At 44.5% G+C, this 24,213-nt stretch overlaps 2 protein-coding genes across 2 annotated transcripts; both read left to right on the forward strand.

The window, feature by feature from the left end:
- The first annotated feature begins 2,485 nt into the window (after positions 1-2,485).
- Positions 2,486-7,142, forward strand: LOC144328028 (putative lysosomal acid lipase/cholesteryl ester hydrolase). Its single transcript, XM_077930475.1, has 3 exons — positions 2,486-2,587; positions 3,527-3,644; positions 6,940-7,142. Exons 1-3 carry the CDS (start codon positions 2,486-2,488, stop codon positions 7,140-7,142), a joined length of 423 nt encoding a protein of 140 aa, XP_077786601.1.
- Positions 7,143-10,724: 3,582 nt separating this feature from the next.
- LOC114599960 (putative lysosomal acid lipase/cholesteryl ester hydrolase) lies at positions 10,725-23,793 on the forward strand. Its single transcript, XM_077930476.1, has 3 exons — positions 10,725-14,038; positions 15,868-15,939; positions 19,537-23,793. The coding sequence occupies exons 1-3, from the start codon at positions 14,021-14,023 to the stop codon at positions 19,768-19,770; spliced, it is 324 nt and encodes a 107-aa protein (XP_077786602.1). The 5' UTR covers positions 10,725-14,020; the 3' UTR covers positions 19,771-23,793.
- Positions 23,794-24,213: the final 420 nt, after the last annotated feature.

The raw sequence follows: 24,213 nt of genomic DNA on the forward strand, positions 1-24,213 counted from the left end.
GGGTGGCACTGTGATCTAAACCACTGAGCCTCTTGGGCTTGCTGATTGGAAAGTCAGCAGTTCGAATCTGTGCAATGGGGTGAGCTTCAGTTGCTCTGTCCCAGCCCCTGCCAACCTAGCAGTTTGAAAGCATACCAACACAAGTAGATAAATAGGTACCACTGAGACGAGAAGGTAAACAGTGATTCCTTGTGCTCTGGCACTTGTCCTCCCTGCACCAGTAGCAGTTTAGTTTACCTGCAAATTGATCATTGTATTCTTAACTGCTGCACTAAATGATCTGTTACATGTTGACTAATCTTTTGTTGAACTGAGACTGCAGTCCCATGCCCACTTGCCTTGAAAGGTGTCACACAGAAGTCAGTGGAAATACCTTCTGAGAAGCTTGCGTAAGATCTGATTATGGGGAGTATATCAGTCTCCCTTCATCTCTCCAGGGGGGAGAGATGCCGTTTTCACCCGCTGTTGCCATAAATCACCCTCGAGTTCGGAAGAAGGAGGGGTGAGGCACTGGGTGCACAACCCTCGGCGGGCCTCGGAACTCCTCCAAAGCTGCTTCCAGGTGCGAAACTAGTTGCGTTAAAAGGAAAAAAATTGGGAAAGATAACGCACATGCTTCAAGAGAGGCAGGAAGTTTTTATCTGCTAACAATTTTACCACTGAAAGGAAGAAGATTGAGATGGACTGAGATGGAAGATTACATCAAAGCACTACAGATATGGTATATGGATTGGAATGCCAGAACTAAGGGGGGGGGGGACGACTTTTTATTTCTTTTGCTCTATGTGATTACTAATAACCCTCCCTCTGAAGATCCGTCACAGAAATTAATTGCAAATGGGACTAAAAATGAATTGTGTGGGAATAATTATGAACTTGAGCGCAAAATATGGTCTGAAGCTCAACATCAAAAAAACGAAGATCATGGCCACTGGTCCCATCACCTCCTGGCAAATAGAAGGGGAAGAAATGGAGGCAGTGAGAGATTTTATTTTCTTGGGCTCCATGATCACTGCAGATGGTGACAGCAGTCACGAAATTAAAAGACGCCTGCTCCTTGGAAGAAAGGCGATGGCAAATCTAGACAACATCTTAAAAAGTAGAGACATCACCTTACCAACAAAGGTCCGTATAGTTAAAGCCATGGTTTTCCCAGTAGTGATTTATGGAAGTGAGAGCTGGACCATAAAGAAGGCTGATCACCGAAGAATTGATGCTTTTGAATTATGGTGCTGGAGGAGACTCTTGAGAGTCCCATGGACTGCAAGAAGATCAAACGCATCCATTCTTAAGGAAATCAGACCTGAGTGCTCACTGGAAGGACAGATCGTGAAGTTGAGGCTCCAATACTTTGGCCACCTCATGAGAAGAGAAGACTCCCTGGAAAAGACCCTGATGTTGGGAAAGATGGAGGGCACAAGGAGAAGGGGACGACAGAGGAGGAGATGGTTGGATAGTGTTCTTGAAGCTACCAACATGAGCCTGACCAAACTGCGGGAGGCGGTGGAAGACAGGAGTGCCTGGCGTGCTCTGGTCCATGGGGTCACGAAGAGTCGGACACGACTAAACGACTAAACAACAACAACAACAATTATGAACTTAAAGGTTTTACTCTGTGAAGGATTTGGAAAGAAGAAGGGCTCTCTCTTGTGATGCAGTAAGAATGGAGACTTGATAAGAGACCTGTGTTGCTGGAGTTGGTCTTGGGGAGGGCGAGCCAAAGATATATTATTTTCGAGGAGATTGTGAACTGGAAGGGGCAGCCCTCCTCGAAAAAGACTAATTTACGATGCAACAGGTCAGAAAAGCTAAAGAGCGAGTTTTTAGACTGTATTTCATCGGAACGACAAAAATGGCGATTACTCGCTAGAGCAGAAAGGACTGTTGGAGGAGAGTGAGAGCAGCACAAAGCCCACACAGAAATACAAATAAGACTGTTTTTTTCAACCCACTTGCGGAGCAAATCGGAGGAGAATGGAAAGGAAAATGAGTAATGACAAGTATTGAGAAGAGGAGACTGGAAACATCATTCTTAATATGGAAGCAGAACAAATATTCGAGGATTGTACTCCTGCCAATCAAGAAGCATGGGTACTCCCCACAAAAAATTATAATTTGGAAAACAATTGGATTATATGATATGTATTGTTATAATTTGGACTAATTGATTTGATGTGTTTAATTTGGAAATATGAAACTTAATAAAAATTATTATTATTATTTTTAAAAAAGAGAAGTTTGCGTAAGATGATATTGGGAGTTGGGCAAGACTGAACCAATGATATCAATTAGAGAGGATGTTTCTGTTCCTTCCAGGAACGTGTTGTACTTGGTGAAGTGTGGCAACCTATTTAAGCCACACTATCTGCCAATTCATTCTCCAGTATGTGATATAGGTTAAAGCGCATATTCTTTAATCCAGCTTTGTGGAGCCTAGTCTTGTACTTCACCCTGAAAAATGGATTTGCTTCCATGCACTTCAAGGATGTGGCTCTTCATAATGGGGGCAGGATTGGTCCAAGCCCTTGTTACTTCAGGAATGTTTATGAAAAGAAGAACTGTACACCCAGAAGCTACTATGGATGTTGTAAGCCATCTATCTTTTATTCTTTTATTTGCTTAACTCAAGGCACTTATGGTTATTAGTGCTGCTTAATTGTGCTATATTCCACATTCATGGAATGCTGGGATAGCAGGCACAAGAAAATGATGATGATGATGATTTTGAAGTATGTACCCTGCCCTCTCAATGCATCATTGCTCAGGGCAGCTTGCAGCATTTTTTGTTTTGTTTTGTTTTTTAAGCATTCCCAAAGTAGCTCCCAACATCTGCTTCATGTAACCCCAGCACTCTTTGGGCTTCATTTAGGTATCAGCAGTAGCAAGTTTAGCACCTTGCCTTATGCATTATTATTGCTCAACAGCATGAAGAAAAATCATTAAGTGGTCCACAAAGATCTTCAGCAATTTTCAAGTGGTCCAAGAGGATTGTGTGGAGTTTGGGAACCATTGCTACTAAAGATGTAGTCTTCTGTGGAAAAGAAGTGTCCAGGAGTTTTACAGTCCCAACTGTCAGAGAACTGGACTTTCTGACAAGCAGCGAAAGAGAAGGTACAGAGGAAGAGGGTGGAGAAGCAGTTAGCCACAGGAATTTGACCTTTGTAGACACTGAGACGAAGAGACACAGAGAGCAGGAATTCATCTGCAAGGCTCTGATAGTGACACAGACAGAGAAATAGAAATAGAGAGAATGCACTCACCCTGATCACGTAGACTCATAAGATTAGCCGAGAAGTGTGAAAATTACAGGAAGTGGAGGTGGGGTTTTCCTGTTGGGGGAAAAGGAGACGAAGCTCAGACCCGACAACAGTGGTATCGGAGGAAGACTGAAATTAGTGGACTTCCAACCAGGGATTTTGTTGAACCAATAAATCTTAATTAATCAACTGCCGCAGTCGTCTCATGTGTGTGGGAGAGACCCAAGCCTTACACCAACCAAACCTTTCTTTTCTCCCCTGCCACCAAGGGTGAAATTATTTCTTTCAGAGGATATCCCACTGAGACATATGAAGTGGTGACAGATGATGGGTATATCCTGAGTATTAACAGAATTCCTCATGGGAAACGAAATAACCAGAAATCGGGTGAGTGTGTTTTTTGAGGTATATATTATGTATACATGCAAATACTGTGAAGACTTTTAATTTTTTTGTTAGAAAAACAATAATTTCTTGCTTTGGAAACTTTTTACTTATTGCAAGAAAACCTTATACCAGATGAATCTAATTTCTTTTTCTGACGGAGTTTTTGATGGAGGTACAAGTTTGGTGGAACAAAGGAATGCTATGGACATTGTGTAAGGTTTTTGACAAAGTCCCCCTTGATATTCTTGCAGAGAAGCTGGTAAAATGAGTACAGCTGTACCTTGGTTTTTGAACAGTCTAGTTTTCAAAAGTTTTGGCTTCCGAACGCAGTAAACCCAGAAGTGACTGTTTTGGTTTACGAACTATTTTTGGAAGCCAAATATCTGACAGGGCTTCCACAGCTTCCTGCAGCCAATCAGAAGCCACACATTGGTTTCCGAATGTTTTCGAAGTCGAACGGACTTCCAGAACAAATTCCGCTCGACTTCCAAGGTATGACTGTACTGGATAAGGTAACTGTTGGGTGATTTTGTAGCTGGTTGACTGACCAAACCCAAAGAGTACTGACTAACAGTGTCACGGTCCAGGTTATAGGCAGTTGGAGTCCCGGCTTGGTACGTCGGGACTGGGGTAGAAGATGGGACACAGGAATCAGCAGTCCAGGTCAGCAGTCCAGGGGTCAGGAAGTCAAGAGTCCACGAATCAGGAAACCAGGAGTCAGGAAGCCAAGAGTCCGGGGGTCAGGAAACCAGGAGTCAGGAAGCCAAAGCACAGCTAGGTGGGTAGTGTGTTGCTGTGGGAAAGAGACAGAGGGAAATGCTGCTCTTGGCCCTTGCCACCAGGTGCTATGAGTCTTCTGTCAAGGCTCACCTGTGAGGCCGCGCCTTGCCCTTCCAGGCCAAACTCAGGAAGGCCTCAGTCCTGCGAGGCCCTACCAGTCATAGGGTCTGGATCCTGCATGCATTCCTGACAAATGGTTCCTTGTTATCCTGGAAAAAAGTGATAAGTAGGGTGCTGTACAGTGCTGTCTGGGTCCATTGTTATTCAACATCTTTATAAATGACTTGGATGAAGGTACTGAGGGGATGTTCATCAAATTTGAAGATACCGAACTGGGAGGGGTATCCAATGCCACTAAAGACAGAATTGGGATTTGAGTTGCTATTAACAGATTGGATAACTGGCGAAAACTTTAAGTAAGGATTGGATGGTCATCTATTGTGGATGCCTAACGAAATGAATTTCAGTGGGGACAAATGTCATGTCCTGCACAAATATAAAATTGGGAAAACCTGGCTTACCAGTGGTAGGTATGAAAAGGATTTAGGAGACACAGTATACCACATGCTGAACATGAGTCAACAGTGTGATGCAATAGCAAAAAAACCCCAATGCTATTCTAAGCTGCATCAACAGAAGTACAGTCTCCAGGTGAAAGGAAGTAATAGTGCAGCTCTATTATGCCTTGGTCAGAGTACACCTGAAATAGTGTGTCCAGTTCTGGGCATCACAATTTAAGAAAGATATTAACAAATGCTTTGGAGTGTAGGACCTGAACCAATGGCTTCAAGTTACAAGAAAGGAGATTCCATCTAAACATCAGGAAGAACTTTCTGATGGTAGGAGCTGTTTGACAGTGGAATGGACTCCTTTGGAAGGTGGTGGACCTTCCTTGGAGGTTTTAAAGTAAGGATTGGATGGCCATCTATCGTGGATGCCTTACTTGAGATTCTTGCATTGCAGAGGGTTGGACTAGATGAGGGTTGGACTCTATTATTCTGTGTGTGCAGAGGAGGATGGCAAAGATGATTAAGAGTCTGGGAAACAAGCCTTATGAGGAACAGTTGAGGGAATTGGGTCGGCTTAGCTTAGTAACGAGGAAAATGAGAGGAGATATGATAGTCATCTTCACATATCTAAAGGGCTGTCCCATGGATGATGGAGCAAGCCAAGGGATTCAAATTATAAGAAATCAGATTTTGACTAAACATCAGGAAGAACTTTCTGACCATAAGAGCTGTTGAACAGGGGAACAGAGTCCCATGAGATGTGGTGGACTATCCTTCCTTGGAGATTGTTAAACAGAGGTCAGATGGGCATCTGTCATGGATGCATGCGTTGCAGGGGGTTGGACTAGTTGATTCTTGGGGTTCCTTCAACTCTAGAAATCTATGATTCTATATGTACTTCAGCCATCTAGAGTGAGTCACTGCAGGATTTTTTGAAAATTTTTTAAAGAGCTAATAGGGTAAATGTAGACACTGCCAGCTCAATTTCCCAATGTAATTATGTGTGTTCTTTGCAGCTTTTACTTGGGCGAGGAGTTCAGTCCAATGAAAATGTGGTAGGAGAGCTTGAAGGGGTTGCCTTTGCTAAGCTTGATTAAAGGATGATCTGAAAACTGAGCAGTAAAGGTGGTGCAATGAAGGAAGGGCAGATGGACTGAGCCTCCTGCTTCCAGTGCCAAGCTTCATTATAAATCAAAACAAAAAAATTAAAAATAAAAATTGTCCAGTAGCACCTTATAGACCAAGTAAGTTTGTTCTGGTATAAGCTTTCATGTGCATGCACACTTCTTCAGATACATGCACATGAAAGCTTATACCAGAACAAACATAGTTGGTCTATAAGGTGCTACTGGACAATTTTTTATTTATTTTATTTATATTTCAATTGCGTCAGTCCAACACGGCTGCCTACCTTAATCTCCATTATCAGGTTCAAAGATCAAGTAGTAAATTATTTCAGCTTAATCAACACTCTAATCAATACTTTAACAAGCACTGCTACCTACGATTGGTCTACATAGTTGAGCTATTCACATGATACCAGATAGATGAAAGCATTCATTCACAATATTAAGGCTAGTGTTCTGATTCCTCATACAGTACTTTTAAATCAAATGTGACAAATACTGAACTGATGATTTATGTTGGTTCTTAAAAATACCTCTACCTTGCTTTCCATATTGCATTCAGAAGATACTCATTCCAGACTGAAATTCCAGACATGTGAAATTGCTGGGCTGCTCTGCATCCCACGTTTATAGTAGGTGATACACACTAGTGGTCAGTGAGGCAGAACAAGCGGGGCACCATTGTTCTCCTGGCTTCTTAACACCACCATCACTGGTGATTATTGGGAAGAAGAGCAGAGGTGCAATGTGAGGAGAGCTTGGCCATGTGAGGCTGTTCTGGGTCAAGCTGTCTGTGCCTTGCCCTTCCCTTCTGCATCTTATTGGATGGAGACACTGAAATGACTTATTGTAGCTATGCTTATAACTATTCACTTTTAGGTCCCAGGCCCGCAGTGTTCTTGCAGCATGGCGTGCTTGGTTCTAGCAGTAACTGGGTGCTTAATATGGACTACAACAGCCTGGGCTTTATATTGGCTGATGCTGGTTATGATGTTTGGCTCGGAAACACCAGAGGTAACACCTGGTCCAACAAACACATCAACTATACTGAGAAGCAACAAGAATTCTGGCTATTCAGGTAGAGTGAGCTTTCTAAACCTAATATCTTGTTTCTGGTTCCTAGTTTACCCTTTGGGGAAAATTTTAATTAGTCAAGCTCTTCCTACTGGAGCCATGTTTTTCCACCTCCTCTTATATGATATGGAGGTATAGAAATACATTTCCAAGTAAGTAAAATTGGTAGTTGTTCCTTTAAACAAACAAGCAATTTGTTTGTTCTTGGGGGGGAATATGGTCTTGGTGAACTCCATAGATGTTAGCAGATCAGCTTAACTTCAGGTGCAATTAGACTTGATCTGGAGAGACTCAATATTGGTCCTTCTGAATCTCTTGCTGGAATTTGAAGCTCCTCAGACAGACATGGGTTGGAGGGAAAGCAGAGTCCTCTCCTGCCCACAGCATAAATACTGTTCTTCCTGAAACTGATATTTTAAAAATCTTTTTGTTCTTGTATTGCACTGGACAGAGAACAGAGCATTTTAGGCTTTCACAATGTAGATCCCACTGCATATACATGTCTGTTAAATATGTTCCTTTTTCTTTGCAGTTTTGATGAAATGGCTAAATACGACCTTCCAGCTTCAATTAACTTTGTCCTGAACAAAGCAGGTCAGGAAAAAATATTTTATGTTGGTCATTCCGAGGGCAGCACAATGGGTAGGTTAGCAAGATTCGTAAACACATGCTGGCAATTCTAATAGCTACATATTTATTTGTGCAGTTGCTGTTGTATATTAAACTCAAAAAACATCTTGCTCATAGTGCAGTGATGTTCCATGGAACCTATGGATACCTATGGAGAAGCATCTTGAATAACAATCCCTGCCTTTGGGTTTTTTGCATTTTCTTTCTTAGTGATATTTCCCATATAGGTGATGATTCAAATTGGTTAAGGGGATTATAAAAAGTGGTTTGTCTGGACTGAGAAACTGTTAAAATCCTGGATTGCAAACCAGTATCAAGCCTAGTTTGCAGTCAGAGTTTAGGTAACAGTTTCCTAGTCTGGATGTAACAGAAAGCTATAGTTTAATAACCCCGAGTTGAAATATCTTAAGGCCCCTGAGACAAGAGGAGAAGAGAACTTGTTGGCTGAACACTCCTTCTTGATCTGATAAATCATAGTTCTATAACCAAACCGGTTTGAAATTCACCTCACCTCTGACTGTTATTTCATGGTTTATTGGTTCTTAGTACAGCCTAGAGTGGCTTGAGAAACCCAGCTAGATGGGCAGGGTATAAATAATGAAATTATTCTTAATGTTATTACTAGCTACAGTATGTATTAAGCAAGTGAATTTACAATTATTACACCACTGAGGAAATATACGCAGCACAATAAAGTTTTAAGTAGGTCAGAAACAAGGCAGGGCCTTTTCTGTTGTGATGTGTAGATTATTATACACCATTTCTAGTAGGGTTGCTACCAGCGGTGGAGTCTGCCTGCCTCCTCCCACTCAGTCACCCTACAGCTGGGGGGGGGGGGGGGGAGGCAGCGTGTGGACCGTTTGGGCAGCACGGAGCCTGTGCACGCTCAAGACACCGCATTTCTCCCAGGAGAGACGCGTGGCTCAGGCATGCTGCAGGCCCCGCAGTGAGTGCGGCCTGGCATTTTGTCACTCCCCTCAGTGGTGACACCCGGGGTGGCCCATGCCTACCTCACCCCCTTCCTCTGGTTGCTGGGTCAAGATGATCCCAGAGGTGGACCCCAGTGATGTCATGAACAGCTACTCTTGCTCCACGAAGTACTACAGATGCTTGCTATGAAGGGGTTGAACAAGAGTGAGACTGGTGCATTTTCAGCTCTGCGGCTGGGCCCACAATTCAATTGCGTTTTGTTTTAATTTGCACATTGCAAATAGCTGAAAGTCTCTAGATTTTGATAATGAACCCAATTTGCAATGGGGGTTGAATAATTTCATTTGCAACTGTAATTCTGCCTTCAATCCAGATTTTGGTTTGGTAAAATCCTCCAGGGTTCTTCCATCATGTCATTGATTTCTGTTTTGAAAAGGGTAGAACCCCCTACCGCCCACCTGGAATCATGAAACACCCACTAGTGACCTAATGACCCACTAGGGACCAGGTTGACAACTCCTGGTCTAGACTCTCCAGTCTGTCAATTTTTGTCTTTGCCTCCTCTGACTTATTTGAGAGCCATCCAAGAATTGCTCTGGGGTTTCTTTTTGAGGGGGGGGGGAGGAAGTCTCAGCTATGGCTGTTACTCTTCATGTGCTCTGCAGCAATACACCTTATGTCAACCACATATGTACACTCTTATGGCTCTCCTCCTCTTGAGCCCAGCCCAGTTCCTTTTCTTCCTCTGCACTCCTTCCCACCACAAAGCCCTGGAGATGGAGGTTAATGAGGAGAGGGTAGAAGTGAAGGAGGGAAGACCCCCCCCCCCCCCCCGCGCACGCGCGCTCCAGAGAGCCAATGTTACAATTTACAGCTAGCTCTTGCAATCCCCCAGGAGGGGACAGGGCAAACCTAGAGACTAGGTCAGCCCTAGAGCCCTGGCAACCCTAGAGTTCTGGTTTGCTGCTTCTCTTTTAAACTTCTGGCCTTTCTATTCTGTCAATTTTTCACTGTGATTTCATGCGCCTATTCCACTTCATTAACACTTTGCAAAACGATATGTGAGGTGAAACACAACCATCCTTCCAAATACACCCTTCTCTAGACTTTGAAAAGAAATTCTGCATCCAAGAAATGTGCACAAAAGTCATATACTAGGGTAAAAATGCATGAGTGGAAATATATACAAAAAAGCGTTATATTTGGAAAAAAGTGCTTTGCAAAACTGTGAGTACCGGATAAGGCTGCAGACAAATCATGCAAGCTTCAAGAAAATTGCTCTAAAATGATTTTCATAAGCACTTAAAAATGGGTGGGGAATCATCACCATCATTTTATTTGTACGTCGCCTTTCCACAGTTAAAACAATGCTCAAGGCGGCTTACAATAGGAAAAGATTTACATAATTACAAATATAGCAAAGTAGTCATAAAAATAAATAAAACACATTAAAAACTACATAACCAAACCAAACAATTTCTACATAAAATTACAAATACAAAAAGTTTATACCAGAAATATGGAGAACTAAACTTCAGATTTGCTTGTCCTCAGTTTTCGCTACTATTATTGCTGTCGTTGTTTTATTTCACTAATCTTGTAAGTCACTTTGATTTTTTTTTTAAAAGCAGGGCACACAATTCCGTGTACTTGATTGCTTTTGCATTATGTGAAAACCGGGTTTAAGATTTTGTTACTGGGTTTTTTCAAGACTACATTGCTAACTCTATTCATTTCTCTCCTCCCCCCCCCCCCCAGCATTCATTGCATTTTCAACCATGCCACACCTAGCCAAGAAGATCAAAATATTCTTTGCATTGGCCCCAGTAGCCACTTTAAAGTATTTGACCAACACGGCTTTGACCAAACTTGCAATGTTTCCTGAACCTAAGCTCAAAGTACGTATTTCGGACAAAATATTTGTTCAAACAACAGAATGCAAATATTGCTGGATGTAGCTAAGTACCATCCTTTTCCATCTATAGGACGCCCACACGTATAAGACTATTTTGGGGGCCTCCAAATTTAGAAAATAGGGGGTTTGGGGAGAGGATCATTTGGGGGGGGGGATGCTGAAAATCGCTCACCCACCGGAACGCAGCACACAACCGCTCATGTTGCAGCTGCCCAATTGCCGCCACTAGCCCTTCCGATTCCACTGTCGCAGCCAATAGACAGCTGCCCTTGTCACAGCAAGCAGGAGTGTGATTGGCAGCCTCTGGCGGCGATCGGGCAGCTGATAGGTGGTTTCCATTCGTGTTGCTGAAATCGCCACTTACAGTCTTGGGCTCGTGCCAAAAAACCATTCGCCCATCCCTTCTCAGCAGTACCCGTGTATAAGACGACCCTAAATTTTGAACCTCATTTTTGGGTCAAAACAGGTCATCTTATATACGGAAAAATACAGTACTTGGGGATGCCCTTTCCATTTGACCTGAGGCCATTTATAATCCTCTTAGACCACTAAAGAGCTCAAGCTAGTCAATGCTGCAACTTGATAGCACAGTGTCGCTTTGGCTGTTCTGTGCCAGGACTTTTTTGGGGTAAAAAGAATGAGGGGCTGGTTCTTCTCCCTTGCTCTACGTGCCATGGGTTCCAGTTTCTGCTCTGGACAGAAAAAGAAAGGTGTTGGTATTTTGTACTCGTGGATCCTGTTTGCATCTAGTGCCCATATTAAAGAATTTGGCGCAATTCTCTACGGTTCCTAATAAAATTGCCATGAGAAACTTTTCGGTATGGTGGCAGATCACACCTGTGGGTAACTCAGTTGCCGTTAAAGCAATAATTCTGAACAGTTACATGGGAATGTATTTATAACAGTATTGCTTTATTTACAGTACAGTAAGCCTGTGCTCCAGGGATCTTGCTTAACGTCAAAACCAAGTAGAGTCAAAACCTTTTGGGTTCAATGGCAGGTGGGATTGCCAAAGCCCTTTCCCCTGCAACCCTGCCCCGTTTCCACCTTCCTTCCTTCCTTCCTTCCTTCCTTCCTTCCTTCCTTCCTTCCTTCCTTCCTTCCTTCCTTGTTGCGGACTTAATTCCTTATTAACAATGAATAGCTGTAGGGGAAGAGAGCCATGCTGATCATATTTACAGGCACATGCGCCCATTTTTAGGGCTCAGAGACACTCGCTGATCATGTTGGAGGCTGTTTACTTGGGTCTCCTGTGTTGTCTGTGTCTTCTGCCCTGCTGCTTTTAGCTCTATAAATCCATAAAACAACATTGGAGCATGGTCAGTTTTCCCGCCATGTTATAGTCACGCTTGGCTGCGATGCTACACTTCTGTCCTTTTCAGATTTGAGGAATAGCTACTTCTCATCTTCTCAGCCTGGGGATGAAGTCAGGAGACATGACACTAAATTAAGTCACTAGGCATACAATAGAGCAGTAAGGCACTTTTCCTGAAATGACTGGAGAATTAAATGATTTCAAGCACATCTATTTAGCTACTGGACATTTGGCAAAATGGACATTTGGCAAAATGTTTGCATAACTCATGTCTTTTGCATATTTGGGCTCCTACTGAACTAGTGTTCCTGTTGTGGGAACCATTACCATCTAGCTTGTTCCTGAACCACTTTAGAAGGACTCCAGCTGCACGCTGTGTACATGGCAAGATGCACCTGAACTGCATCAGGTCTCTTAGATGGTTCTAATTACAATGTCTGTGTCTTAAATATTGCAGAGGATCATAACCTCCAACATTTCTCCTATAAAAAATAGGGACATCTTTTTATTTTATTTTATTTTATTTTATTTATACCCCACCCATCTGACTCGGTTGCCTCAGCCACTCAGGGTGGCTTCCAACATATATGAAAACATAACAAAACATTAAACATTTAAAAACTTCCCTATACAGGGCTGCCTTCAGATTACTTCTGAAGGTTGTCTAGTGACTTATCTCCTTGTCTGGGGGGCTGCAAAACTCCATACCCTTCATCATTTCTCTGCGGAAAATAGGGACATCCTAAGGAACAGTGGAACTTTCTCAGATCAAATCAGAAACCAGGATGGCTTCTGTAAATCTGGGATAGCCTCTGGAAAACAGGGACACTTGGAGGGTGTCTGACAGTGCTTGTGAGATTTGAATGGGTATTCTATCCTAAATGTCTGAGCGGAAGATTCTCATAACAGTTTTTTTTTGTAATATTTTGTTGCTACTCGTTAGAAGTATCCATAGGGGGGAAAAGAGAATTGACTAACAAAATGGTGTATGTACTAATGTTTTTGTTTTGGCAGAAAATGTTTGGAACTAAGCAGTTTTTAGCTCAAGACAGAACAATGAAATGGTGTGCTACTTCCTTGTGTAACCGTTTCCCAATGGATTATCTGTGTGGCAGTGTTTTATTCCTGTTTAATGGCTTTAATGTGCTAAACTTCAATATGGTAAGATTTCTGATTACTTAATAGGAGTGTGCTCTAAAAAAAGGTATGTGTATGGAGGCTTCTCTGAAGTGATTGCTACTTGTGCCATCCATAACTTAATTACACTTAGACAAAACACAGAAGATAACTGCACATTTTGCCTCATCATTTTGTGTCTATGATGGATAGAGATTTGTTTTTAAAAGGAGAGCTCAGAGTCTGGGATACTAGTAAAAGCCTGTGTGGGTGCCATGGTGTCTCCTGCACAAGGAGCAGTGACATAGCATGGGTTGCCAGTGCCTGCGGCAAGGCAAGTATTGTACACCCTAGCGCCTGGACTGTGTGCTGTGCTTGCCCCATGGAAAGAGTTAAGTGGAGTGGCCAGAGAGACTCCTCTCCACCACCGCTCAGATTCTGGGGCACTAGTAAAAGCCTGTGTGGTTGCCATGGTGTCTCCTGCACTAGGAGTAGTAACATAGCATGGGTTGCCAGTCCCTGAGACAAGGTAAGTATTGTGCCCCCCTGGATGGTGTGCTGTGCTTGCCCCATGGAAAGTGTTAAGTGGAGTGGAGTTACTATGTAAACATGGATTCCTGTGTGATATCCCGACAGTGGCGTAGCGTGGGTTGTCAGCACCCGGGGCAAGGCAAGTAATTTGCGCCCCCTAACCCGTGGATTTGCGCCCCCTAACCCGTGGATTTGCGCCCCGTAACCTGTGGATTTGCCCTAACCCCAGATGTTGCGCCCGGTGCGGCCGGCCCCCCCTGCACCCCCCACGCTACGCCACTGCATCCCGATGTTGAGCTCTGGTGCACTGCTTTTGTTCAAACAAACCAAATGGAAGGGAAGTGGCTGTTGCAATTTGTGATAAATTCAGCTAATCACTTTGCGCTTTCTTACAGAGTCGAATCGATGTTTATTTATCACACTTCCCAGCTGGGACATCTATCCAGAACATGCTTCACTGGACTCAGGTGGCACCAAAACCCTCTCTTCTGTTTAAAAACAGTTTTCTGTATTGATTGAAGAATGGGTGATCAGGACAGGCTTTTACAAAGACTTTTAAGAATGAAATGAATAAATACGATGAAAAGAAAAAAATATTTATAACTCAGCCTCTCTTTTTACATACTCCAGAAATATGTTTTGTTTTTATGAAAAAGGATTTAAAGCTGAGAGAGTTTTATTGTGTTTAAATGTTTCCAAATAGGAGTATTTCAAAAGCTAAGGCTCCAATAATATCCCCAATGGATTTGTTTTTATTGTCAAAATAGTCCCTCTGCATGTAGATGGACAAAATACTACATTTCTGTGATATTTTACTGACTTGTGTCTCAGTGAAGAACCCAGTGCTACTGGAACCTTTGCCCACCTGATTGGACTACAACTCCCATCAGCCAGGCTATGCTGCCTTGTGCTGATGGGAGTTGTAGTCCAAAGCATCAGCATGGTTCCTGGCTAGCAAAGGGTGTGTCTTCATATCATTGGGCAGGCAAGGCAGTACTATGATTTGGGAGCACATGATCTTGAATGCAGTAGAACAGAACAATCTGACAAAGAGGTACAAGTCACAGACTTGTAGCACTAAATAACATGGGTTTGTTTTTTCCCCTATCTGCGGTAGAAGAGGCATTATAGACCTGACTTGTTCATGAGAGTCATTTCTGTTGGATATTAATGCTTGTTTGTAAATGGTTTAAAAGAATAAAAGGAGAATTCCCTACATGCCTTGATCCAGGTTTGGGGCAAATACACTTTGGTGAGGGAGCCCCAGCAGAAATTAAAAATCACAAAACATGGAAATATAGGCTGTTAGAACTTTTAAATATCTCCCTTTAAGATTCTTCCAAAACTCCCCTTCTTTCCCTTAGCATAGAAAAAGAGCATATGTTTGGTAAGTTATAAATGGTTTATGTACAGAGTCATGTGCTTTTCCATAAGAGTTGCAAGAAAAGACAGGCACTTTAACTTAGTGTCATCTGAATTATTTGTATAGAAACACAAAGTTGGCTTGCTAAAGCCATACGGTAGAAGCTTGGAGCATCTAGCTAAGATGTCCTTTCTGATTGGATTCACAGGGTGGAAAAGAGAATGAATAATGGCTTTGGTAGCCCTTCCTTCCAAAGTGAGGGGGAATGACCTAGTTAAGCCTGGCTGGACTGTCTTAAACCCTTCATGAATTAACTAGGGTTAAACATGCTGGTTATTTGAGGCTCATATATCCCACAATCGAGTTGTTTCTTCCCAGCCACTGCTTCCCTTGAACCTGCTCTCTATTTTGGATCCATTCTGGGGAACCTTTTTTTGCTCCACAGGCCTGATTCTTATCAGGATCAGTTTCACATGCAAAGTTCAACAACAGGGTGGGGCATCCAACCTGTTCATAATCTGTTAGATGAATCAAGGATGTCAAAGCTCCTTGCAAGGTGCTCCTTCCAGATTCCAATGCAAACCTCTTCCTGATTCACTTTAGTAACACTTCATTTCTAGTAGGACACGTGTCAAACATTCTCGAGATATCAGATAAACTGAGGAGACGCAGAAGGTTGAGCAGTACTAAAAAAAAACAGGTCTACTGCTTTCAGATGGCTTTGTGTAGTTTTTTTTGTATGTTTACATTAACTTTTGTTCTCCTCACTAAAGATGAAGTTAGACATTATTGCATAGCCTTAATCATAGCATTTTTTTTGACACAGTCAACATCCCTGTTTATGCCGGTGCCACGGTCTATTCATATAGCACACTTCTATATCACCTGCTTTGCCCATTTGGTTTTTCAAAGTATGGCACACCTCTTTTTCAGATTGTGAAGGCTGGGAAGTTCAAAGGCTTTGACTGGGGAAGCAAGGAAACAAACATGGCTCACCACAACCAGGTAAGAATTTCTCACAAATTGAGTATTTCTCTCTGTAGGTGTTTATATGAGGGTAGATACTGGTAAGGCTTGGTCACAGGTACTCGTGCCAAAGGCTGCTGTTCATAAAATACAGGGTGGATAATATGAAGTTCCAAGGTAAAATTAAAAAGTCAAGGGTAACAGACTTAAATGAAGTTTATCATTAGGCTCTACATACACAAAATTAAATGGTTGTTGTGCCCATAAATATGTCAACTTCTTTGTTTACGTAAATCCAAAGAATATTTCTTAAAGCCACAGAAGTGTCTGCAATGTCTTCTATTCTCCAAAGGGACACAAACCCTGTATGGGTGCCTGGGACCCCATGGGCTCTTGCCACCACTCGGCAGTGGGACAGGCAGGCACCTGACTTTTGTCACAGTATGCTCACCAAATCAGATCTAAATAGCACCTTTGTTTATGTGAAGTCAAAAGCCAATATGTTCAGTTGATACAGCTTTGTACAAAATAAATAAATTAATGGCAACCATCTGTTAAAGCAATGCATACAACATGGAACCATATCTCAAAAATAGGAGCATATGCAAATAAACAAACAAAAACACAAATGGAAAAACTTGCCAAAATAACATTTGACAGTGCAGTGGTCATGGGTGGTTTCAATGAACTCATGTAAGAGGATCTGCTATTACTTTACGAACAATAGCCATTGCATGGATAATCAGGTTTCTGTTTCCCTCTTCACTGAGCAGCAGCTGCAAGTCATGGGACTATGTTTTCATTCTAGAGTCCAGATGCTGTTGGGTTCCCATGGGAAAGGGAGAAGGGATGTGACGTACACTGGTTTCCTGTTTCCTTTGTTTTGTCGTTCTTTCTTGGAGTTGCTCTCTGCTTCTCACAGAGACAAGATGTATATTTGTATGCTCTCTGCATAGTTTAGGAATAAAGCTTTTAGCAATGTAGCACCATACCTGCCTCATCCTTTCGTTGTGGACACTGGATGTATACTCTGCTGGGCTTGATCCAAGATGAGCCGTATCAGCTCCAGATGGGCTGGAGCTGAAAAATTCTAACATCTAGCTCCATTTCATAAAAATTCCATACATTGTGTCAATACAGTGACAATAATAATAACCGGAATGGCAAGAAATGTGGCATAATTTCCAATAAAAGTACGTATTCAACATGTTGCATAACAGTCACCCATTTTATGTTCTCCTTAAGTCCACCAGGTGCTACTGTTCTTAATCTATAGATTCCTCTCAATATATTTATATTTATATATATATATAAAATATTGTCCAGTAGCACCTTAGAGACAAACTAAGTTTATTCTTGGTATAAGCTTTATTGTGCATGCACACTGTGTATCTGAAGAAGTGTGCATGCACACGAAAGCCTATACCAAGAACAAATATATTTGGTCTCTAAGGTGCTACTGGACAATTTTTTTATTTTTTTATATATTTCGACTGTCAGACCAACACGGCTACCTACCTGAATATAGATCCCTCTTATTTCCTTCCTTTTAAATTGTGTCTATAATTGTTTCTCTGAACCATGTATGTTCTCAAAGCACCAATACTTTAGATTTAGCATCACGCTGCTCCTCTATACAATGTTTAAGCAATGACACATTGAGTTTTTTGGTCCTTATGCAACTTTTGCATTCCCCTGTCCAGATCTTAATCTTTCTTGTGGCCATGCCAATGTGTCAGGGCATTACCTTCATTAATCACTCCCTTGAATATTGTGGTTATATGCTTCATTAAGGTGGTAAATTTGATTAAAATCAGGATTGCTCAAGGAATACCTTTTACCACCATTACAACTCCCACATGGGAATTATTTGGTCCAGCTTGATAATATCTAGGGGGTTAAAGAGGTTTTGGATTTACTTTAAGGTAAAGGTAAAGGTAAAGGTACCCCTGCCCGTACGGGCCAGTCTTGCCAGACTCTAGGGTTGTGCACTCATCTCACTCTATAGGCCAGGAGCCAGCGCTGTCCGCAGACACTTCCGGGTCATGTGGCCAGCGTGACAAGCTGCATCTGGAGAGCCAGTGCAGCACACGGAAACGCCGTTTACCTTCCCGCTGGTAAGCGTTCCCTATTTATCTACTTGCTCCCGGAGGTGCTTTCGAACTGCTAGGTTGGCAGGCGCTGGGACCAAACGGCGGGAGCGCACCCTGCCACGGGGATTCGAACCGCCGACCATGCGATCGGCAAGTCCTAGGCGCTGAGGTTTTACCTACAGCGCCACCCGCGTCCCTGGATTTACTTTAGGATATGCTAAAATATCTCTTAAATTTGATGCACATTTACTATAGGGAATGGTCTCCAGATTCCTTTGAGAATATCTAATTTCTATATCCCAAAAAATATATCTCAAATGTAATATGGGGATGTAAATTTGTTGACAAATCTGCCATATGCCAGGTGCCTATCTTCACTCCCCTGTCATATAATGAAGATCATTTTTTTTATAAAGCAATACATCACACCCACGAGGATTGCTTCCATTCTTTCTTTCAAATTTATCCCTCTATACATTAGCTAACTAAGATATAAGTCTGGTTCCAACAGCCATACTTGAAATTTGCCAGAAGAGTCTCTCTTGAAACTGCAATCATGTTTCTTCAGTGCTAACAAAACTGGAGCAGTAGGAAGAATCACTGTTGGGAATAAGGATGACTGTTGGGAATAATGAGTCAAAGACACTGAGCTGGTTTGTAGGTAACGCTAAGCCAAATCAAAGTTTGCCATGAATGCTGGTGTGGAAGAGCTTCCTGAGAGGAGATCCTGGCCACTTCACACTTCCCTTGACTCTCCTGCTGTTGCGATTCTGCACACTAATCCGTAGTTTGGTTTAGCAAGTTGCTCAACCCAGGCATGTGGCTTGTCTTTCTCCAGACACGGCATGAGTTGTAAATATGAGAACAAACTTTGGTTCCATCTTGTGGTTTGTTTGGAGTGAGACAAACCATGAGCCTAGCTTTGTCCTTAATGCTAAAGCAGCAGTAGTGAGACCAGAGAAGGGTCAAAGTGTCTGTGCAATCCTCTTAGGCAGAGTGCACATTCACGCTCAGTTATAGTTGGGCTTAATGAAAATCATCTCATTCTTTCGGAACAATCAGTAAATCCAGACAATCAGTGCTGGATTTACAGCCAGGCAGAGCGGCCTGCAGCCCAGGGTCTCGGCCACTTGCCATTAAAAACAAACAAACAAACAAACAAGCTCAGTTGCTTAGTAACAGTAAGGACAAGAACAAAGTTCAGGTACTCAAAAAATCATAGAATCACCAAATAACAGAGTTGGGAAGGATCACAGGGGTCATTTAGTCAAACCCCCTACAATGCAGGACTTTTTTGCCCTGTATGAGGCTGGAAGCACAACCCTGAGATGTAGATTGACCAGACAATCTGCACAATTTCCTCTTCATGGATGGATTATGTGCACTTTCTTGCACAACTTCTGGTGAATGCCCAGTTGTTACGCACATTAATGGTTCAACCCTCAACTTAGATATGTGTGTGTTTTGCAAGTGTGTGTGTGTTTTGATCAGGAAGTCTTTGCAGACTGTTTTTAAACTTTTTTTTAAATCTCCTTTCTTTTAGTCAACACCAGCTTTCTACAGTGTACAACGGATGACTCTTCCAACAGCTGTCTGGAGTGGTGGAAACGACTGGATTGCAGACTCAAAGGACATGGCCCTCTTGCTGCCTCAGATCCCAAACTTAGTTTACCACAAGGATATTCCTGAATGGCAACATCTGGATTTTATCATAGGCTATGATGCCCCACAGCACATGTACATAGAGATAATGGATTTAATGCAGACTTATAAGTGAATGTGAAATATTCCTTCAGAACCCATTACTGTCAATGTGTGTTGATGAAAAGCACTAGAAGATTTCTTAAGATTCCATTTCTCATACAGGTTCATCACTGTAAAGGATATTGGGGTTGCTTGTGCGTAAAGGGTGCTACTGTTCTAGGCAACATAGCTTGGCTAAACCTTTCCCTGGCTGGACAGCCCTTTCTCCATGGCTGTGTCAGTCACTGGTAGAATCCGTCAGTGGGCGTTTCCTGAACTTCTTCCAACATAGAAACTCTTTGACAGCAAGTCTCCTCCTTGCCTCCCTGCGTGGAAGTCTCCTGCGCAGAGTGGGCATGCCCAGCGGATGTCCTGTGCTCTCCCCGCTGGTCTCTGTGGAAGAGTCTTGGAGCCCTCTCTCCGCAGTTTCCCCTTGCTTCCTGGTGTCACTCCTATTCCCTTCCTCAAAGGAGGTGTTCTCTCTCCCCCTGCTGGTCCCTTCTCCTGCATCGTTGGGGAGCCTTACCTCCACTCTAGGCTCCGATGGCAGTTCCCTGACATCCACCTCCCCCCCCAGGACCCCACTCACCTCCGTCCCGTTCCTTGGGTCTAAATTCCTCCCTTTCCCCTGACGGTGATGCGGGAAATCCCCTGAAGGAGCTATCCCCCTCCTCCGAAGATTCAAACATTGCTCTCCACCTGTTGCTATCTCTTCGCACGGGGTACTCTTCCCAGTCCGATTCCTCTCCCTCGGATACCTCTCCTCCCTCCTCCTCGGAGGCCGGAAACCCCATAAAATCTTCTTCCTTGTCTGTGGTGCCAAACTGCTCCTCCCAGAACCTCGCTGTTGGTTTGGGCTTCCTTGGGAACCTGCCGTGAAACTCCCCCCGGAGATACTCATCCCTAATGTTTTCCGATTCTGGTTCCCCCTCCCAAGCCACCAAATACTCCACTTGTCCCCCTCGCCATCTTAAATCGAGTATTTCCGTGGCTTGACTACTGAGTTCCCTCTCCTCTACGTGTGGGTGAATGGGGGCCTCTCTCTCTCGCCCCGGAGTCTCTCGCCCCGGAGACCAGTCCCTCCCTGTACGGGGAGAGTAGGGATCTATGGAACACTGGGTGTAGTTTTGCTCCGACTTGCTCAGCTTCCTCAAGAAGAACGCGCACGGCCTCCAGCTGGACTGGTCTCCCGGCTGGAGCAGCACCGCCCCTACGGCTCGGTCTGACGCGTCTGTCTCCAGCCTTATTGGCTTCTGCAGATCCACGTGCAAGAGCTGCTCTTCCGAAGCGAAGGCCTTCTTCAGCCTTTCAAAGGCCTGCTGTGCATCTTCCGTCCAAACGAACTTCTTTTTGCTACTGAGACAATCGGTGATGGGTGCGGTTAAGTGGGCGAAGTTCTTGATGAACTTCCTGTAGAAGTTCCCAAACCCCAGGAACCTCTGCACGTCCTTCCGGGTCTTGGGGGTCTTCCATTCCAGCACCGCCTGCACCTTGCCTGGATCCATAGCTAGGCCCTTGTCCGACAACCTGTATCCCAGGAACTCTACCTCTCGGGCGTGGAATTGGCACTTCTCCAGTTTGACCCACAACTGGTGTTCCTGTAGTCTCTTTAGCACTTCCCGGACGTCTTTGACATGCTGCTCCTCGTTGTCCGAATAGATTAACACGTCATCTAAAAAGGCCACGCAATTCTTGTATAGCAGGGATCCCAACACGTGGTGCATGAAAGATTGAAAACAGGTGGAGCCTGATTGTAATCCAAAAGGCATAACAAGGTATTCAAAGGCCCCCAGAGGGGTGAACATGGTGGTTTTCCATTCATCCCCCTCCCTCATCCTAATCAAATTGTAGGCACCCCGAAGGTCCAGCTTGGTAAAATTTTTCCCCTTCCTCACCCTGGTTAAAATATCGTCAATTCTGGGCATTGGGAAGGTCACTGGTTCTGATACAAGGTTCAAGGCCCTGAAATCTACGACCAATCTACGACAGATTGGCTGTCTCTTTTGTCCACAAAGAACACCGGACTGCCTCCCACCGCCCTTGACTCTCTTATGAAACCTCTTTTCAGGTTCTTGTCGATAAATTCTCGCAACTCCTGCATCTCCCTGTCCGACATGGCATACAGTTTACCCACTGGCAGCTGAGCCCCTGGGAGTAGGTTGATTTGACAGTCGAAGGGTCTATGGGGGGGTAGTTTATCCGCTTCCTTCTCGCTGAATACATCCTGCAGGTCAGCATATTGTGGCAGTACCTTCCTCTTTTCCCCCACCTCCATCCCTGCCACCCTGGCTACAGCCATCCTCGGGGTTCCCCCCCCGTGACAGTGTTCCAAGCAGTGAGCTGACCCAAAAGAAACTGTCCGCTGATGCCATGCCACTGCTGGATCATGTAGTGCCAACCAGCTCATTCCCAGTATGATGGGTGGTCCTGCCAGTGTGGCTACGTGAAAGGCAATGGTCTCTGTGTGTCTGGAGACCCTCATTCTCATGGGGGGAGTCTGGTGCATCACCTCCCCTCCCAGGAGTTCTCTGCCATCAATGGTCGTTACTTGTAAGGGACAGTCTAGAGGCAGGAGGTATAGCTGGTGCTCCAGAGCAAAATCCTTGCTGAAAAAATTGCAGGAACTGCCTGAGTCCAGCAGTGCCTTAACCTTGATTGGGTGCCCATTGGGAAGTTCTAGCACCACCTCTATGGCTATGGCTGCTTGGGGGGGGGGTCTGGCTTGGGCACTCTTACTGGTTGCTGGCTTGGCTGCTGTGCCCTTTGATCAGCAGCCAAGCGTTGGCTTTTCCCTGCTCCTCCTCTGCCCCTCCTCACAGCCAGCAGCCCCCACCATTCCTTGCCATGCCTTCCTTTGAGGGCAGACCCTGGCAAAATGTCCTTGCTGTTGGCAGAGGAAGCACTACTTGGCCGTTTCCTCCTCCTTTCCCTCCTTCTTTCGAACTTCGCTGGAGTTTGAACCCCCCCCCCCCCCGCGCACGCTCCCCCAATCTCCATTGGTTCCACTGGCTGGGAAGGTTGCTCCGGTATTTCAGGAATGTGGTTGTCATGCCAACGCTCTCCTCTCCCCTCCCGCTTCTCTAGAGCGCGCGCTTCTTGGCGTACTCCAATCGCAAGCACAGCCTTAGTCAGCTGATCCATTGATTGAGGGCGGGGCGCACGGGAAAGTTCGTCCTTCACTGAGGGGGATAAGCCTTCCTCAAACAGCATCTGCACTGGTTCCGAGCCCAGTTCCCACCCGAGCCTGTGTATGAGCATCGCAAAATGCGACCAGTACTCTCTAACTGACTGGCCCCCTTGCTTGCATGCCATCAGTTCCCTGCGAGCCACACTCTGCTCCACCCCACTTGAGAACATGGTGTCCATGGCGCCAAAAAATTTCTGAAGGTCCTTCAGGGCAGCGTTCTGCGTTGCCATTAATGGCTGAATCCATTCCCTGGCCGCGTCCTGAAGATGCCCAATAACAAAAGGGACTCTCTCCCCATCATCAGCAAAGTCATCATACTGCAGTTCCAGCGCGTACTGTACCTCTGTCCTGAATGCATTATAATCTCTGGGGTTTCCCCCAAACTTGTGCACCAGTCCCGGTACCTTCCTTGCGATGGGGGTGGGCTTCCCCTGGGCATCCTGAGTCCTCCTTTCATCTAGCCGCGCCGCTAATAGAGCCACCTGCTGTTCCAAATCTCGGTTTCTCTCCTCCAGACTTGGCGCTGCCGCTGCTCCCTCTCCGGTGCCTGCTCCTCCGGTTTGACTCATGGTGCTGCCCTGTCCTGTCGCTGCGCACAAACAACGTCAAGGACTGACGGATTGCTGTAAAGGATATTGGGGTTGCTTGTGCGTAAAGGTTGCTACTGTTCTAGGGCAACGTAGCCTGGCAAAACCTTTCCCTGGCTGGACAGACCTTTCTCCATGGCTGTGTCAGTCGCTGGCAGAATCCGTCAGTGGGCGTTTCCTGAACTTCTTCCAACATAGAAACTCTTTGACAGCAAGTCTCCTCCTCGCCTCCCTACGTGGAAGTCTCCTGCGCAGAGTGGGCGCGCCCAACAGAGGTCCTGTGCTCTCCCCGCTGGTCTCTGTGGAAGAGTCTTGGAGCCCTCTCTCCGCAGTTTCCCCTTGCTTCCTGGTGTCACTCCTATTTCCTTCCTCAAAGGAAGTGTTCTCTCTCCCCCTGCTGGTCCCTTCTCCTGCATCGTTGGGGAGCCTTACCTCCACTCTAGGCTCCGATGGCAGTTCCCTGACAATCACAGTCTCAGTTATAAGAAAGATTTGCTTAGTAACCTTGTCTTTTCTAATTCTGTCAGTGACCATGGGTGTTCCTCCAATGTTTTAGGAGTGGCTAAGATTCTTTGCTGCTCTTGCTTCCTCATGCTGTGTAGCAGATTCTTGTTCTAGCACAGCATGACTATTGAGGGTAGAAAAAGTACTTGTGGTGATATCCAAGTCTTTACCTGTTATGTACTGAGTTGAATAGGATCCA

This window comes from Podarcis muralis, chromosome 6, assembly GCF_964188315.1.
Source record: "Podarcis muralis chromosome 6, rPodMur119.hap1.1, whole genome shotgun sequence".
Classification (NCBI taxonomy): Eukaryota; Metazoa; Chordata; class Lepidosauria; order Squamata; family Lacertidae; genus Podarcis; species Podarcis muralis.

What these genes read in the sequence shown, in the direction of transcription:
- LOC144328028 (XM_077930475.1), top strand. Translation starts at nt 2,486, where the DNA reads ATGTGGCTCTTCATAATGGGGGCAGGATTGGTCCAAGCCCTTGTTACT. An exon ending in CAGAAGCTACTATGGATGTT is followed by an intron (nt 2,588 to 3,526) that starts GTAAGCCATCTA and finishes CCTGCCACCAAG; the next exon opens with GGTGAAATTATTTCTTTCAG. An exon ending in ACGAAATAACCAGAAATCGG is followed by an intron (nt 3,645 to 6,939) that starts GTGAGTGTGTTT and finishes ATTCACTTTTAG; the next exon opens with GTCCCAGGCCCGCAGTGTTC.
- LOC114599960 (XM_077930476.1), top strand. An exon ending in ACATGGCTCACCACAACCAG is followed by an intron (nt 15,940 to 19,536) that starts GTAAGAATTTCT and finishes CCTTTCTTTTAG; the next exon opens with TCAACACCAGCTTTCTACAG.